This window comes from Podarcis melisellensis, assembly GCF_964234715.1.
Source record: "Podarcis melisellensis genome assembly, chromosome: 8".
Taxonomy (NCBI): Eukaryota; Metazoa; Chordata; class Lepidosauria; order Squamata; family Lacertidae; genus Podarcis; species Podarcis melisellensis.
Genome location: NC_138540.1, coordinates 30184664 through 30203006, shown reverse-complemented (window position 1 = coordinate 30203006; position 18343 = coordinate 30184664). Strand labels below are relative to the sequence as shown.

The following is an 18343-nucleotide window of genomic DNA, read 5'->3' as shown; positions in this document are numbered from 1 at the left end:
GGATTTCCTGCCTACGGAAGCAATCTTGTGCCCAAGAAGCTGCTGTAAAGTTGCACCAGACCCAAGCCCTGTTCAGCAGCAGGCTTTTGCAGAAAGAACTCAATTGCACAACGGCAAATTTAGCTACACAACAAACCCACTTAAAAAAAGAAGACTTTTTAACAGTAAGGAAAGTGATAGTTAACAACCAATTGATGGGGAGTCCTATGTCCTCTAAAGAAACAAATGAGGATGAGTGCTCAGTAAAGAGAGTTGTATAACCTCCGTCCAAGCTTTCTGCAATCTGGAGGTGCTCTAAGACATGTCGCGTGTGAATTGATGCACCAGTTACTGCAGCACAGGGACTATGCACAGAGAGCACATACACACTTTGCCGAAAAAAATCAGAAGTTTTCTGACCACGCTACTTATCCTCTACTGGGAGTTGATAACTGACACAGATGGCATACAGCTTGAGTTGCAGGCTGGATTATTTTATCTCACAATGGCTGAGATGATCTGCAAAATAACTGCCTAATTATCTGTCTCCTGTGTTGTTTCAGTGCTGGTACAAGGAACCATTTCTGAAGCCTTCCTATCACTAACACGAGAAGTAAGAAGCAGTACTCCATATAGGTTCTCTCGGCACGGAGAATCATTTTCCAGCCAAGACCTATTCAACTGTTTATTCCCCTTTTTGGTGATTAGAAACCTCCAGATCCACGAAATATTCATTTTGCCAAGTGCTCTTAACTGACTGCCCTCATTTCCTGTCTGTCAGAAAAATGTCAGCCTGGGACTTCATCAGTCCTCACTGGAAGACGTTATTAAATCAATGAGCATGTGACCAGTGATTCACTTTGGAGAGAATTATTGAAAGCTCAATTCAAGTCAATAGCTTCTGCGTGTTTGCTTTCCTTCAGCAAAATGCAGTACAGATGCCAGGAGGATTTTTAAGGTTGGCTATCGGAGCTAGCAGGCAACGATTTCCTTCAAGGATTTGTAGGTCGGGGGCTTAGAGAGCGAGAAGGGGGGAGAGGGGGATGGGGGAGCTGACAGAGTCAGTTGAGAGGAGGAGATTTTCAACCCAGCAGCTCGGCAGGGAAGTGAATACAGCCAGAGCACGCCAGAGGGGGCTCTTAGGCAGAGCATGTCCTGCTCCTTTACCAGTCGGGGCTAATGGGTTTGTTTAAGGCTTTGGCTGCCTTACCTTTTCTGCTGCAGCGCTTCGTCGAGGGTTTCCTGCTTCTCTTGCAGCAGCCGCTGGAGGTGCCTCATCTCACGCTGGTACTGAGCAGCCTTCCCGGCAAATTCCTTCTCTTGCTCCGATGCTTTGAGGCTGATGTCTCCGAGCTTTCCGGCAGCCGTCTTTTTATACACCTGTGAGAGTTGGAGCAGAGCCCAGTTAGAATCAGCGCCGGGGCTGCGAGCCAGCTGACGGGAACTCAACTGGCGGGAAGATGGTTTTCTCCCACAGGGGCTTCATCCTGAAACCAGGGGTGCTTTGTTCAAAGAACAAATCGGGTAGGTTGGAAATGACCTGGTCCTTCCTTCAAGCATTTCTACTGCATGCACTTTCTACAGCATACAGCAAAAGGTGTCACTGCATAGGTCTACTGTGCTATTTTAATGCCTCCCTTTGGAGAAAGGTCTTTATAAAACAGGTCTTAAATCCAAATATGTCTGACTCATCAGGAAGCCAAGTTGGACTTTAAGCACATGTTGCTTATAGACAAGTTTAATAATTTGGTTTTAATTGTCAACGTATCACTGTAAGGCTGGGAAGAGATGCTACTGGGTGGCATGTATGTTCATTAATCCTTTCATCTTGGAAAAACAACTCAGCTGCCTTATAATTGCTTTGGGTGCCTTGAAGCTGTGTATCCTTTCACTGAAGCACTGGAATGCAACACGTTTCTCCCTGCTTTTGCTGAGAAAATGCATTGTTTAGAAAAGCAAGGCATTATTTAGAAAGCATTAGTTCTTTTTTGAAACAGTGAATTTTACTTCTGAATCACAAAATGGCTAAAAATGCAAAAAGCAATGCTAAGTGAACGTGAAGGAGGAAAAAATATTTCATCGTAGATAAAAAGTTTCATTCTGATTATTACCTCTTATCCGCCTATATGTAAAAGGTCTCAGCTTTCTGGATACCTTAACCTTTTCTTCTGGACAAGCCTGGTGTTAATGCTAGCCAATTTCAGATTTATTAGTGTGAAGATCAAAACTACACCCTTGCCTCAGGTCTTCATGGTCTGAAAATTTATCCAGCAGACTTGGAAAAGCACCGTTTCCAATTCAAGTCTTTGTACTAATAGTCATGTCTAAAAGTAGAGCAGGAATTAAAAGGAAAACAAGTTGCCCGGGGAAAGAATTAAGCTAGGGTGATGTAGGAGTCCATCCTATAAAAATTCAAGCATGTTCAATTGCATCAATATTTAAATGGATGGAAATGGTATATGGAAGCTTTTCTTCTTGTGTTAAAGATAATGGTTTAGCACAAACAGGGTGCAGTACTGCAGAGGAACCCAACTTGTTGTCTCCAGATGTTGCTGTACTACAACTCCCACCATCCCTGACCACTAGCCACGTTGTTGGGACTGATGGGATTTGGAGTCCAACAGCACCTGAAGGGACATTGGCTGTCCTGCAGAGTTGAGCACTGGGTGCTTGCCTGTAGGATGAACTCAGAAAACTGTCACCTGAGATTTTAGGAAGACTGAACTTTATGAGAGGGACCACAGCTCAGGGGTAGAGCACATGCACTGTATCTGCAGGAGGTCTCAGGTTCAAGCTCTGGACCCCCCAGTTTCAAAATACAGGGAAGCAGGCGGTAGAAAAGGCTTCTGCCTGAGACTCTAGAGAGTTGTTGCCAGTCAGAGTAGGCAGTACTGGACTAGATAGGTGAGAAGCAGGGCCTGGTAACTGACAGCTCCCTGTCTTCTTACTTAATGGCAGTAAACATTTGGAAATCAGGTTGTGACTCTGAACCATTGTGCCACACTTTATATAAAGGACAACCCTTTCCTTTTCACAGGATGTATCTAAAATAGCAAAAAAAAAAAAAAGTTTGAATTTTTACATATAAATTCTTCCATTTATTTCAAACTCATCCATTCTGAAAGCAACAAACAACAAACTTACCTGCCCGATGGATATGTTTTGGTTATAGTTTACACTGCAGTTGTATTGTTTTATTGGTTTGGGTTTTTTTAGTGTGTTTTTTTTCTTTATTACTTTATTGGCTGCCAATCTTACACTGTGTCAGTTTGCTTCTTTGAAGTGTATAATATGGTTTTGACAGCTGTGAATTTTTTCTTTTCTTTTAATGGTATAAAGGGCGGGGGGAGAAAAGGCACTAATGAAGAAATAAAAAGAGAGAAGAACCCGAAAGGTGCACTAAAATAGAGTTTATCCAGTCCAGCAAATTTCACTTCCAATCTTTCCTCAAGGGAACTGGTAAAACCCTACATATTTGCTACAATCCTGTGAGGTAGGTTAAGCTAAGAGGCAGTGGCCAGAACAACCCAATAAAATTCATGGATGAGTGGGGATTTGAACCCTCATCTTCCATGTCCTAGTCCAACATTCTAACCACTACACCACGCTGTAGGTAATCCTATAGGTAACTGATCTCCCCTTCCCAATGTAAAATTCTATGAAACAGAACAAAGCTTTTATCTCTTGGCTTAGGTTTCTCTTGCAGGCAAGAATGGAACTGAAGAAAACAAGGAATGCAGCCATTTTTACTACATCTACATATGGTCTTGACATTTTAAATATTGATGCATTTATATAAATAGGGATCCCACTTTCTTCAAAGTGCTCCCTAGACTGAGGCTCTTTGGAGTCTTCCATCCCCCTCAGTTATGTTGTCTTTATAAAGCAGCAACAGCTCTAGAACTTTTAAAGGGGGGAAATGGATAAGCATGGGGAGTTTTGTCTAAAACTGTGTGTACAACTGAGCACAGAATTCTGAACAGGGAACTGCTTCAATCATACCTCTGGAACAGGTGGCTGCCTGGATTCCTCCCCCCAGACCCGCTTTCAACTGTCAAGCTTGGTAAATATACCTAGACCCTCACAGAACTGAAAGGTGCATCACAGGTGAAAGCAGGATGGCACTCCCTAATGGAAACCTGTTATATTGGGAGTGGGGTGGGAGGTTAAATCATGCTCCATTTTATTACCTAGACACAAGCAGCTGCCTAAAATCCTCAAAACCAGAAATATAAATGAAATTGTACCTGGCCATTTCCCACATAAGAGCAAAACTTGGAAACAATGAAAAGAAAAAGCTACAAGCAGTGACATGCAAACTTCAAAGAGAGGTTGCCATATTAATCAGTAGTAGCAAAAGCAGGAAAGAGACTAATCCATTTTTAATGGAATAATTTTCCATTGAGTAGAATCTAGTGCCACCACCTTTATTGGTATGCTACGTTGCTGCAATGGTGTTCAAGGTGGCTCACGGTACACCAAATGAATAATAATAAATATATATATGAAAAAAACAATCCTATTGGTCTTCAAGGTCCCACAACATCTTTGATGCTTTTACCAGTGAAGTGGATTATTTGCTCTTCTTGAGTGGTATAGAAGAAAGGGAACATCCAGAGCTTCCCAAGAAAGATGTCTTCTGTTCCTTTTAAAATACTAAACTCACTGAGAAACAACATAACTTGCTAACTATAATTGCAGACAGGTTCATTTTGTTTTCTCTGTGTTAAGATTGCTCAAGTGTAGGCAATTTGTCCCTGGGGAAGGGATTATCGGAGGAAGGTATTAGAACTGGAGATGGTCTCTTCTGACAATCTGAACACAAAGGGGACTGGAAGATAAGGGAGAAGGCATTCTTCTTTCAGATAATTAGGAACATGACAGCAGAAGACTTTAAAAGGTCAATACCTGCAGTCTGAATTGTGTCTGGAAATCGACTGGTAATAAATGCAGTTGTTTCAAGACTAGCGTAGTATGAGACCTCAGTCTTGGAAGGTATTCCGGCTGCTGCATTTTGGACCACCTGAAGTTTATGGAAAGTCTTCAAGAAAGTGTCACAGAGCATACTGCAGCAAATTAATTGAGAGGTCACCGTGGCATCTTCTTGACCGTTCAGCAAGGCACACCTCCCACATCCAAGTCTAGATCTGAGGGATATAGCCTTCAGCCAAGGCCCCCAAAGTGCAAACATGAAGGTGGTACATGGCAGGGGGGGGGGAGGCCAGGTTCCTAGTATTTCAGGCAGCATGACTTAGTGCCATTCATTTCAACGGGTCTACTCTGAATAGAACAAGATGGGATAGACTAGTTCTACCCAATCCAGACCATCGGTCTTAATACTGCTTGCCAATCTCAGAGGCTGATGCTGCATAGCTCTGTTGCCTTTTGTGCCTGATGAGGACTTTGGGGTCTGAACACACCTTGTGGTTCCCAGTTTAAATCCAGGAGATCTCTGATAAGAACTTTGCATTTGGTACTCTGTGTGGTGTGTGTGCGCGCACACACATGTGCATCTGTGGTGGGGGTTATAGTCATAAAGGAAAAGTAGCAGGTAGGTAAAGGACTCAGCACATTCCTCATGCCTATTGCTTCTTCCTGTGCATCGCACCCTCAGGATGCCACTCTGATTTCTTCCATATGTTTTTAAACTGCTCTTCAGCCGATAAGTCTCCTAGGGAGGCTTACATAAAACCAAGGAAAGCACTAAAAATGTGTGTCAATAAACACAACAGCGCCAAGCAAGTCACTGCTACTATGAAGAGCACCATGGCTACGAACTAAGTCATTGCTTTTAAGTTCAGCATGAAGCTCACAGAGTTTCAGAGTTGGAAGGGTCATCTAATTCAACTCCCCCTGCAATGCATTTTGGAAAATGACCGTCCAAGCAGTATACTACACAAGGTAGTATTAAACACAAGACGGTACTTGTAGTGGTTGCTAGACTGGTTTACGCTTGTCCCTGGAAATGGTGCCTTTCCCTGCCCAACACTGTGAGGAGGATGCAATGAACAAGGTATGGGGCTGTTTAAATGCACCACTGGCCTTGCCCCCAGTTCAAAAGGTCTTCTCAGGCAACACATCAGACTTTTTCTAAGTAATGAAGAAAACATTTTCCTAAACTCTCCTGCCATTTCCCCCACTACTCCTCCATGCCTCTCCAAGGAATGTCTTATGACATCGCTTTAAAAGAACAAAACAAAAAACCCTCTTGTTATAATTAACACAGGCCGGTTTGTCAACCTGAACATTTCGACTGCTTGCGACGGCTGTCTGTTCCTTTCATGTTTCATGTCTGCAACAGGAAAGGGACAAAATGAATTAGAGCATGCACAAGGGTCAGAGAGGGAGTGGGTGAGAGAGAATATTTGTTGGGAGGAATAGGGGAATAATTCCTGAGCATACCTGATTTAGGTCGGGGGCTTCAGTGAGCAGAGGTGGCCCAGCTCTAGCATATTACTTATCTAGAAGCATTTCAGTCTGTTTTTTGGCCTGGTCTTGGTTGGTCTAACGGAAGACCCACACCAGAAGGTGGACAGGGAAAGTCCAGCCCTCTTAATCAGCAGTGTACAACATCACTCATCATAGCATCCTTCTGGAGCTGTCTTGCTGGGATGGGACATCTAACTGCAGTGGTTTGAATTGTTCCTGAAGGGCCAATCTCAGAAGGCGGTGCTGGGAGACTGCTGCTCCACCCATTGGTCATTAACTTGTGGGTGACTGCAAGAGTCTCCTATGCTATTTGGCGTCTACATGAATCACTGGGTGAGGTTGTCCAGAGAGGAGGAGGATACCGCCAGTATGCTAGTGACGCACAATTCTCTTTCCTTTCCATCTAAACCCAGGGTGGCTGAGGTTCTGACCCAGTACCTGAAATCAGCGATGAATTGGATGTAGGTGAGCAAACTGAAATTAATCCAGGTAAGACAGAGATGGGATCTAGGATTAAGTGTAGTGCCTAATTTGGATGGAGTTGCAACCCCACCCCACCCCAGTTAAGGATCAGGTTTGTAGCTTGGAAGAGCATGCCAAAGTGTGATGGTGGCCATGAAGACTTTTGAGTAATTTAGGCTAGTACCCTAGCTATGCCCTATTATGATGGACAAGACCTGGCAGCTGATCACACAAACCAAGATTGGGGGGGGGGGCTGGTTTTGAAAGAAGTCAACTTGTGTTCTTCATCGCAGTTCCTACATTGGAGGGAGTCAGCTTAGGCCAACCCTACAATTCTATGACGGCTTATTTTTCAACTTCCAATGAAAAACTTGTTATTTTCAGGGTGCTCTTGAGTTAAACAAGAATGGAATAGCATTCTGAGATGTTTGTTGGTTATCTTTCATATGATGAGATTACTTTCCTGTTCTCTGTCTTCTTGAATATTTGGTTTGGGCTTTTTTGTAAAGCTCAGCAGTAGCAACCACCACAACCACCAAACAATGTGTTTTAATATTGTTGAAGGCCTCCTTTGGGAGTCCCTGAGGGAAAGAGAGACTGAAAACAAATATTTTACCTAATTAACTGCTTACTTTGTTGACATGGAATTCAATCTACTTAAAAAGCATTCCCACCTGCCATCCAGGTGAATATGTAAAAGTATTTCACAGCAGACAGAGAGAATTTGGTAACTGAGGAACTTAACCTGATGGTTAAGATAAAGATGCAAGTGAAACTGTCTCCTAATAAAAATGCCGTTGTTGTTATTGTTGGTGTTGTTGTCCTTGCCTGTTCCCATTAAAATTCCATCACTGCTGCATGGCAACGTGAGGGTGATGAGCCAAGACTGAGCCAGCTTTGCTTATTAGGAAATGTGAACAGAAACAAATCCTCTTTTCAGGCAAAACAGACAAAACTGTGAAATGTACTGTCGCACTTATTTACCCATCAAATCCTTAAGAATTTCGCAACCACACATTCTTATTAATCAAAGAAATGCCATGGGAAACCTATATTCAATGGTGTTGTTTCCCCCCTAAAGGTTAAGTAATACCTTTGCTGAGTAATTTCAAATGCACAGCACCACCAAATGAGCTACTATAAAGTTTCCCTCCCTCTGTAAGCTCAGAAACAGAGTGCAACATTACAAGAGCATCCGTGCATGATAAGAAGATTCGTCTCCAATGCAAATCAAACTCTAAATGCTTGTCAGGGTTGGTTGTAGCAACTGTTATACAAGTTTCTGAGTTACATCCTCAACTGAAAGCCAAACGTTTTCCAGCCAACTTGCTTCTTTCCCATGTTAAGCTGCAGTAACTAAATATTCCAGATGAGTAATTGCTCCTTAATGTTAACAGATCAACCGTATGTAAGTTTGCACAGAAGCACTACTGAATTTAATGAGACTTACTCCCATTAGCACACAGGATCTGAGTGTAGTGCAGACACTTTTTCCCACAGGTGCCATCCCAAGGCAGTTCAGAAAAGGAATTAGAGAAGGGGAAGAGGGAGAACTAATCTTCAAGAGGGGCAGTAAATTTAGAGCAGAGGAATGGGGGCTGCTGGGTATACTTGCCCCAGGCCTTGGAATCATATCTAGGCCCTGATGGGGAAGATGGCATGATGCAGTGGATAGATTATTTCACTTGGAATGCAGACTCATGGGTTCAAATCCTATAAGACCCCAAAGCTCAATGGGTAACATTGGGCTCCCTCAATTTAACTATGTGAGGTAGTTCTGTTCAGATATTCAAGAAAATGTCTAATACATTCTACAGTCTGTGGGGTGGTGAAGCAATTTCCTCTCGGATGGAAAGTAGGATATAAAACAAAACAAAACAGATTCAGTGGATATTTGGGGAAATTATGCGAAACTGAAAACCAGAGACTCCTAATCGGAAGAGGTAATTACATTTAACTACTGCTACCAGTTTTAACTATTGTTATTGTATTTGCTTTTTTCTGTCGGTAAATAATATACTCTAGGATAGGCTTCCCCAACCTGATGCCCTCAAAATGGTTTGGACTACAGGTCCCAATAACTCCAACCAACATGGTCATATGTTGGGGATGATGGGAGTTTTTGACCAGGTTGGGAAAGGCCGCTCTAGGAACAACTACCAAAAGGGCATAATTTAAAGCTGAAACTCATTGCTATTATCTTTTACAGCCTGCCTAATTTAAAGATGAATCATTCTCAAACAGAGGGAGAAGAAAAAGTACCGAACGATGAGCTGGAATGCAAAATCTGTTACCAGAAGTTTAACGTCCAGAGCCGCAAACCCAAAATCTTGGACTGCCTTCACAGAGTGTGTGCGAAATGCCTGACAAAAATCCTCCACGTGGGAGATGGCTCCCATTGCATTTGCTGCCCCTTCTGCCGCCACAAGACAGAGCTGCAGGAAGAGGAAGTGGAGGGCCTTCCTGACGACGCAAATATCATGTCCAAACTCATGACAAAAGACAAAACAGCATGGAGCTCGGACTGCAAAGAAGTTGTCTTGACGCCAAAGAACTTGGCTTCCTCCAGTCCTTCTCATGGGTCATCAAATTGTTTGGTGATTACCATCATGGAAGTACAGAGAGACTCCACGAGGACGCCAAGCCAGAACACCCTCTCGGATTACTACACAGATCACAGCCTTGACTCAGCATCTGTGAACTCTCACAGCCACCTGGATCAAGATCTCTTCTCTAAGCTCTGTAACCATGTCCCCAGAATACTGGTGTGGCTGCTTGGATTTTTCTATTTTGGTTCTTTGCCACTTGGAATCTATTTATTGGTGATTCAGAAAGTGACCCTTGGAATTGTCTGTGTCAGTCTCGTGCCATCCAGTCTAACTGTGTGTCTTGTGTATGGTTTCTGTCAATGCCTTTGCCAAGGAATGTGTGACTGTTCCTCTAGAAACTAACATTTTTTAAAACTGAATTTTGGATACTGGCACTATAGACCTTCAAATGTATAGGCTATTTAAAGCCTACTATGGATTTTTTCTTTTTTAAAAAAAATATCAGTAGCCAAAAATGAGACATCTATATTTAGATGTTCCTAACATTCCATCCCACTCTCCCAATAGATAGCCATACTTTAGTGTGACCAACGAACAAAACCCAGAGGGGTTAATGGCTTTGACAGAGTTCTCCAGGGCAAAGTTGTAGGATCCCATAAGGGATACATCTGATAGAAGGCAAAATTCTTTATCTCACTAGAGGCTATTTAGCTTCCATCGCAATGTCCACAATCCTGACAGGGCCAAGCATCACTGAGAGGCGCCCAGGAGAATAGTGTCCCTCCCTACACCTCCTAGAGGTTGTGGAGGCAAAAGAGTATTCCACCCCCAGCACTTTTTCCACCCCAAAAGTCCAGCTTTTGAGGGAAAAGAGAGGAAGGTATTTCTTTTTTGCTTCCTCGGAGGCTGGAGACTAAATTTGGCTTATGAAAGAGGGGACAGCATTTGGAAGGAGAGATATGGCCTTGCTTCTTGTTCTGCTTTGACAAGGGCTTCAACAATGGAAAGGAAGCGGAGGAAGAGGAAAGTGAAGGAGAATAGCAGGACTGGGAAAGGACTGGCACTATCACGCTATCTCCCCTGTCAAACTAGATGATCCTGCAGCTAGGATGAAATAAAAATGCAGATCTGAAGAACAGACTAGGTGAAATGGTATTGCCAATCTATTTTTCAACCTGTCTAGAATTTGTGTATTTTGAGACAGGGATGCCAAATAAAAAATGATGGAACTAGGGTATGTATACTTATATAAAAGGCTATGAAGCTGGGATGGTCTGAAATGAGATCTGTTTTATTGCATGGATTCTCCTGTTCTGGAATAATGTTCCTTTACTTTAAACAGAGATTTGGCAACTTTTCTGCTAGAACATACTGTTACATTTTTTAAAGCCATTGTAATTACCGGTACAGGTCGTAAATTATGCTTTATTTTCTGAGTGAAACTCTTGAGGAAAACCTTCCTAATTAAGGCAATGTCAAGCTTTTGGTCTTTGGTACCAGAAGTCTGTTACTTATTTTATGTGAAAGTAACCTCCACTAAGATCGGTGGGCATGATTCAGCAGTTGGAGGGCAAGCTTTAGACCAAAGGACCCAATGCTACCAGCAACTTAATCTGGCCCCCAGGAGCTGTGTACATCTGGAACGCCTCCTTCCTAAACCAGCAGCCTGTGAAGGGACCATGGGAGACTCTTAGCTGGGAACTACAGACTAGGGTCTGCTGAAGCACACAGGTTTCTCCTGATGGAAATGCATGCAAGATCTGGGTGGGTGCAGGCTGCTGCTCAGGGCTGTCAACAGAAGTCAGCATGTTGCTGGCTTTATAGGAGAAAGACACAGCTAGCTGTGGCCTGGGGGCTTTGTAAAGGATGGGATAAGGAAACAGCAAACACCAGCACTGGGCCTCCTGAAACTGTGCACTTGTTATTTGAGCCAAACAGTTACTGTACTACAAAGTTTCTCCACCACTATCCCAGCCTCCTCAAAACCTCCAGGACAGGACCTGCTGGATCTTTGACTTCCATAAGGCTCACAACCTCATTCATATCTACCATCCCAAGATGCTCCTTTCTCCACAGAACAGTGGTGCATTTATGCTACTGGATTGACCAATGCCTGGCATATGTAAAGACTGCATTAGGCAATGTGGTATGTACTTGGTAGCAAAGAGGCTTTTAGCCAAGAAATAATCATAGCCGGTCATTAAGTTAGAGACCACTATTTTGTCAAACAAATAATCTGCCCACTTTTAACTCTGGCCCTGCCCATAACTTGGAAGGTTGGCCGCAAAAAATGTGGCCCTTAGGCTTGTGTATATGCCAAATAAAATACCCCTAAGGATTTGGGGGCACTAATATAAGAAAAAACAAATGAGCCAGCCATGATCACAATAAAATAGCTTCCTCTTTCACACCTTGGATAAAAGCTAACTTTTTTAAAGGTTTTCCTGACTTCTCAGCTTAAGGCAGTTTAATATACTGCAAACATTAGAAAACAATAAAAACTCAACAGTTCTGCAGCAACAGATAATTTAATAAAACAGTGAAACCATAACAACACAGCAGCAAGAGCATAATGTTGTTTTTAGCTGGACTACCTCATGCTGCAAGCTGCCTTGTGCTGGTAGGGAAAGGAGGACCAAAATCCCAATTGAATTTTAAATGTTCAAGAGGCTTCCAGCTGGTGCAGGCTGAACACCTGTAAGTGTAGCTGCCCAAAGGACAGGAGGAAGGAGAATGCTTTTCATCCTCTCTGCAAAAAGAGACACAAAGGGATCAAGTGAGCACTGCATGTGGTGGCACTCCAAAGCCTCAGCGCTCCTCCCAACTGTCTCATTTCCTGGAGCAAAGGCACATGAAGCCCAACCTGTCTGGCCTTGTGTTGGGAGAGGCAGTCTCTAAGCTGCCCACAAAAGGCTAGATTTAGAGCAGGACTGCCACAGTGAAATATGGGACTGATATGTCACAGGAACTGAACTGCATCCTATTACAAATTGTACTTATGTGACTCAAATTCCCAGGGACTGGAATATTTGCTAGGGAGACAACCATTTATTTAGTACACAGCTTTTCCACAGGGCTAAATCATTTAGTTTCTTTATCTATACAGTATTGCTATGGCATCTGGGAACATGGGAAATTGCCTTACACCTAGCCATAATATTTGCCCCTGTAGCCCACTACTGTCTACTCTGGCAGCAGCTCTCCAGGGTTTCACGCAGAGCATGCTCTTTCCCACCACCTGCTACTGACACCAGGAATTGAAGTAGAGATTTCCTTGCATGCAAAGCATGTGCAAAGCCAATGAACCATCTTATCATACTGCCACTTACTTGAAAGTAAGCCCCCCGTAACATTGTGGCATTTGCTTTTGAGTAAATCGTACAGGGGATTGGGTTGTAAATCACCAAAATTTAAGGTGTGGCCATCTCACAGCTGTGGATCTTCCTCCTCTCCTTCCTAAGCACAAGCCTTTTCTGAAAGCATCACAGGGCCTTTATATGCAGTCTTGCTTTGAGGTGGCCTGAGTCAAGTTCCCAGGTACTGTTCTTCTGCACTGCACATTACAACAACATCTTTGGCCTTGCACACACATAATGTTAAGCCAGGGGAAGTAAACCTCCAGCTACCAGACCTAACAAGTCTCCCCGCCTGCCCCAGGCCTCCCCATTTAGTCTGCAGCATAGGTTGACTCAGACTATGCCATCTGTCGCACTCCCGATGTTAGGCACAGGCAGGTAAACCTATGGAGCAAAACTGGACCAGAGTGGTAGTGGGGAAACAATGAGGGAGAAGACTGGAAAGAGGAGGAGTCGGAAGCCGAAGAGGTAACAGGGCTTAGTGAGAGAGTGTGTGGCAGAGAGAGGTCCATAATCAGATGCAGAAGCTGAAGCAGGCGAGGGGGAAGAGGGAGGCCAAGAGGCAGAGATGAGTCAGGTTGGTAAAGAGTCATGGGTGTGTCCCCATCCTATTGAGAGAATATCTCCTCCCCCCCATCTCCCAGAACCAGAAGAGGGCTGAAACAGCTGCAGGAGAGACAAGCTACACACAGGCACCATCTCCGATTGCTTGGGGAAAGCCCTCTCCAGGAAAAGACCTGGACTTAAGATGGCTGGGGGAAACCGGGGACTCTCAGTCTTGGCAACTGATTCGTAGGGTAAGACCTACCAGGGATGAGTTACTGTGCTCATTAGGCCTGACATTCAGCCAAATCTGGGAAGATTGTGGTTTTGCTAATAAAGAGTTAACCAACTTTGAACAGTGTGATTTACTGCCAGCTCACTCTGTGACATTTATTTAGGGAAACAGTCTCAATAATGTTGAAAGGCAGGGTATTAAACCAATTCTCCTTTTTCTTTAAATGAAATGATTCTGCAAATTATAATGCAGTTCATGCCTTTAATATTGGACGTGGGGCAAGTGTATTTTGCTCGGGATAGGCTGCAGCAGGATCAGCCACGTCCTTAGGCATCCAGCAGATGAGTCTGCTGCGATGAACTCCATGAAGTGTGATGGAGAGAAATGTGTCCCAAGCAACTCGAGGGCATCTGCTGTGGCACTGCAAATGCCTGCCACTCCCTTCCACTCACCTACCACACCTCTGTAGATATGGTATCCCCATTATTCCCTTCACAGTTTTCACTGCAGCAAACACCAGATAGGACGTCAGCAGCAGCAACTGTCACCTGGTCCCAGGATGTCAGATCTTGTCCACTATAAACGAATGCCCAGAGTACACAACACTACACAAGCGGATTGGGCCTTCACTGTTTTTCTCAAAAATAAATACTTAACTGGAGACACTTAGGAGTTGCAACAGCTCATCCATATTTATGAAGAATTACAGTATTTTGATTAGTGGAAAGCTACCCTCAGCTAGCATTTTTCTTCTAAGACTATAAAAAAGAGAGAAACGAAAATTAGGCCAACTGCCAATTTCACTCCAGGGTGCTTGCTTTTAATCAAATATTTATCTTAAGGCTGGCTAGAAGAAAGAGAATGCAAAACAAGCCTGTGAAACCAAAAGGGCAAAAGTGCCTCAGCTTGACGCAGTTTGATGCTAAAAGGTTATGATGTTTATCATTACAGTAATTGTTCCAGAAAAATTAAACTGACATTCTTTTACAACAACATCTACAGTACAAAACAACTGTTGTAGTTCTAATATGAAAACCTATAATTATTATTCCAATGCCACTTAAAAGCTGGTAACTGAAAAGACATATTTATATCTATATTTTGTGTGTGAAATGGACTTAAGATACATGCTCTAAAAATACTTCCCAAATGAGCCTCCTACTGGCAAATACATGCATGCAAAGGATCCATATAGCTGTTGATACAATTAATTCTGAGCAGAACTGGAGCACTGAAGAGAACTTAAACCAAACAGGTCATTCCCTGAAGGGTTTGGCTAGCAAATTATCACAAAACTGCTAATCATCCCTCAAATTGCATGAGTTCAGGCCATTTTTAATGTTTCAGTAAGGAGGTTACTGGGGGAAAGCAACCTGAAAGGGCAGGCTGTCTCTTCAACTTGTTTGTGTGATTCCCAGAAGCATCTGGTTGGTCACGGTGGGAAGCCTAATGCAGGGTGAGTCTTTCAGGGCTCCTGATAAGGCAGAAGTGCTGTCATTGGGTGGGTGGCTCTTAAGTCCAGAAATTATGTGGATGACCTGTTCAGGGAAGGGATGCACTTTAATCTGAAGGAACAGGTTCAATATGGTAGTGCTCCAGGATTCCAGCCCGTCATTTGAGTCCCAAGTGGCTCATGGCTGGAGTGTGCTTATGCCCAGTTTAGGCCTTCTTGCTACCTACTGCCATTCTGGGGCCAGGATAGCCTGGCCAGAATTGTTCGTGCTCTAGTAGCCTCCTGCCTGCAACATGCCCTATGCGGAGCTCCTTTTCACATCCCTCTTTACTGCAGAACTTTAGAAAAAAAGGCTAAAGAATCAGGGACGAAGCACCCGGTAAAAGCAAAAATGAAACAAACCCTATTCTAACAGCATTTTACAGCTTTGTAGGTCAGATACATTTCCCCAGCACATCCTGTTACTGCAGAAATACATGGCATGCATTAGCTAGAAGCAAAACTGCATGAAATAGCGGTTGTTGCAGCACTTTGAACCAAGCCACATATTTGTGACTGCAGTTCTAAAAAAAAAATGTAATATATAACAGAAGAACTGTAGTGTGCTATAGATATATTGTCTGCAAACTCTACTCACCTTCACTTTCTCTTCTAACATCCCTAGGCGCATGTTTCCTTCTACTATTTTGTTGAGAACACCATCCTGCTGTCTTTCCAAGCAACTGGTCTGGAGGAAAAAGGAGGGGGGAGGTGAGCTGGCAAAAGATTTTGCTGTTCTGAAATGTATTCTGCTGATATATTTATGTATATATAAATTACATTTCTGGACTGCCCTTTATCCCATAGGATCGCAGGGAAGTGAACACAAGATAAAATAATTAAATAATTAAAAGGATTACATAAAGACAGTTTGGCAACGAGCACCAGAATAACCATGTCCATTCACAGCCCCGCCCCCTCAAATGTTTCCCATCACTTGCTACCAGAGACCTTTTCAGCTGAAGATGCCAGGGGGTTGAGCCAGTCATCATTGGCAGGCAAAGCAGCTACTCTACCACAGAACTGTGGCCCCTCCCTACCACTGCCCTAGCTGAAAAACACTGTTCAGGAGGCATGTGAGCCTTAAAAGAAATGTTCAAAATGTTTTGTGCCATACTAACTAGTAGAAACTACAGAAAACATATGAAACCCACATGCAGGAAAAATACATTACAGAATGAATACTTATCAGGTCTTGGAAAACCACACACACTGAAATGCTGACTAGTTTTCCAAAATCAACCACTTTAGCAACAGATTTCAATCACAGTAATTATCTGAACAAACAAGAAGAGCTATTGCCTACAGATCTCTCATTATTGTTCAGTGAATTAATGGAAACATTCTACCTTCAGTTCACTGGTTTCAAAAGAATAATTTATTTATCATGCTGAGGGAAGTCTAAATGCCAATGAACCACATCTGTGACTGCATTTTGCACAAAGGTCTCCTGTACTATTTTAACCTTACATAAAACCTATGAAATGAATAAATAATAAAAATGGAAAACTGAGAAGAACAGGACAGGAGGCACAGAAACGTCCTATTTCTTGACTGCTCTTGTCATGAACCCATAGGTGAAGGGGATAATATATAATGGATTGTTTCAAATATAAACGATTTTTTCCAAACCAGGTGGTGGACCATCAATTGCTACAGTTTGCATTCCTCTCCTTGCTTCTCATCAATTATCTTTTTAAAAGGCATTTTTAAATAAACACACATTTCTCAGTCTAAAATTGTGAGTTTCATAGGGTCTGTTTGTAAAGCACCTAGTGGTAGGCACTATAGATACAAAAAATATTATTTAGATCCAAGCAGGCAAATGGAACTACTGCATGCATGCCAGAAGTATCAGCTTAAATTCAATTATATGACTGTATGTTTGTGTGCTCTCCCCCCCCCCATGCTCATGAGGCCTCAGTTCACCTATGACATTAAAGTGTGTTTTACACCTTTTCTGACTTCCTTGGTGATGGCTATGGGAAGCAAGGTGGTTTACATATCTTTCTTGGCATATCAATGGAGGTCAAGTGGTTATTCAAGTCTAGACCAGCAACTTTTACGGTAAAGACATTTCAGCTTCCTGATTGGCAGGGCAATCCAAATGCCTTCTGTGCTGGGTCAATCAGGATTGGGCAGATGTGTCCCTCCACCCAGCTCTTATGGCCTCTGCCAGCCTCCCCTATGCAGTGATCCCACTTTCAGCCACTGAACAGGCTGGCAGGCAGAGGTGTCATTGCCGGAATCAGCAGCAGCCAGTGATAAGATCCAAAATGGGGCATTTGAGGCTGGGGTATTATCTGAGCCAGACTGAGATCCAATGGATCTGGAGCCAGTCTCTCTGCAGTCATTGATGGGTATTAGGCCCAACCACTGCACCAGCTCCAAGCTAGCGCTGCCATCTGCCTGCCTCACCTGCCCTCCCTGACTGGCATGTTCAGTAGATCTGTGAATATAGCAGTGGTCCTGCCACTCCCAGCTTCCACCAGGCAGAAGCTGGGATTAGGATTTCATCCTAAAACTAAACACTCTGTGGTCTGCACTCCAATGACACTCAAGTTTGGCACCTGTCAATTTCAGGAAAATACTATGCAAAATTAGTCGGCTGCAATTCCCTGATAACCCCAAAATAAACACTTATACAAAGAATAAGTGCCACCAAGTTGAATGGTGCTTACTCCCAGGTTCAACTCTGCATAAGATTATAGCCTTATGTGTATTTCAGCCTTTAGTCCTCCAAACACTGCCCCATTCATGATATAAACAAGGTTTTGAATTCCTTATGGTTATTTCATTTAATCAGAATGGGCCACATATAGACAAAGGTTTTTTAAAAAAAAATTACCAAGTTTAAAAGACGATTACGTTCTTGAGTCATATTTTCTGTCAAGTTGACCAGGTCTGCTAGAATCCGGCGTGCTGCCATCTCCTCTTCCACTGCCTCTTCCAGCTGCTGCTTCAGAAGGCCTATTTTCTTCTGTGATCGTCTACAAGTTATTTTGTAAGGTAGAAAGAGTCTTTAGGAAGCAATTTAGGATCACTAATACTGTAATTCTACTCTGGTGCAATTCCACACCCACAATGACTTCAACTGAAATATACCAGCTTAAGCAATCACTTAAAATGCATCCAATTATATTTTTAGATATTTAACCAATGAGGTTACACCACTTGCAGAAAATCTGAATAATAATAATTATTATTATTATTATTATTATTATTATTATTATTATTATTATTATTACACATGGCTGCTAATTCAGTAACTCTGTGAGCTAGTCTTTGATTGCACACA

At 42.9% G+C, this 18343-nt stretch overlaps 1 protein-coding gene and 1 pseudogene across 4 annotated transcripts in view; one reads left to right on the top strand and one right to left on the bottom strand.

Moving 5' to 3' along the window:
* Positions 1 to 18343, bottom strand: part of CEP89 (centrosomal protein 89) — a 45756-nt gene that overhangs the window by 7642 nt on the left and 19771 nt on the right. The window contains exons 16-18 of the mRNA XM_081921764.1: positions 17894 to 18035; positions 15644 to 15733; positions 1190 to 1359 (exon numbers count right to left, since the gene is read on the bottom strand). Coding sequence (XP_081777890.1) covers positions 1190 to 1359; positions 15644 to 15733; positions 17894 to 18035 — 402 coding nt within the window. The remainder of the gene's footprint in view (positions 1 to 1189; positions 1360 to 15643; positions 15734 to 17893; positions 18036 to 18343) is intronic.
* On the top strand, positions 1368 to 12007 carry LOC309377196 (E3 ubiquitin-protein ligase RNF182 pseudogene; annotated as a pseudogene). Of its 3 annotated transcripts, none has more exons than XR_014173504.1 (3): positions 1368 to 1503; positions 6822 to 6897; positions 9080 to 12003. The product of XR_014173504.1 is annotated as an E3 ubiquitin-protein ligase RNF182 pseudogene (transcript). The 3 variants fall into 3 exon arrangements; XR_014173503.1 differs by lacking the exon at positions 1368 to 1503 and adding an exon at positions 3461 to 4144 and having other exon boundaries at positions 4746 to 6897; positions 9080 to 12007; XR_014173505.1 differs by lacking the exon at positions 6822 to 6897 and having other exon boundaries at positions 1384 to 1503.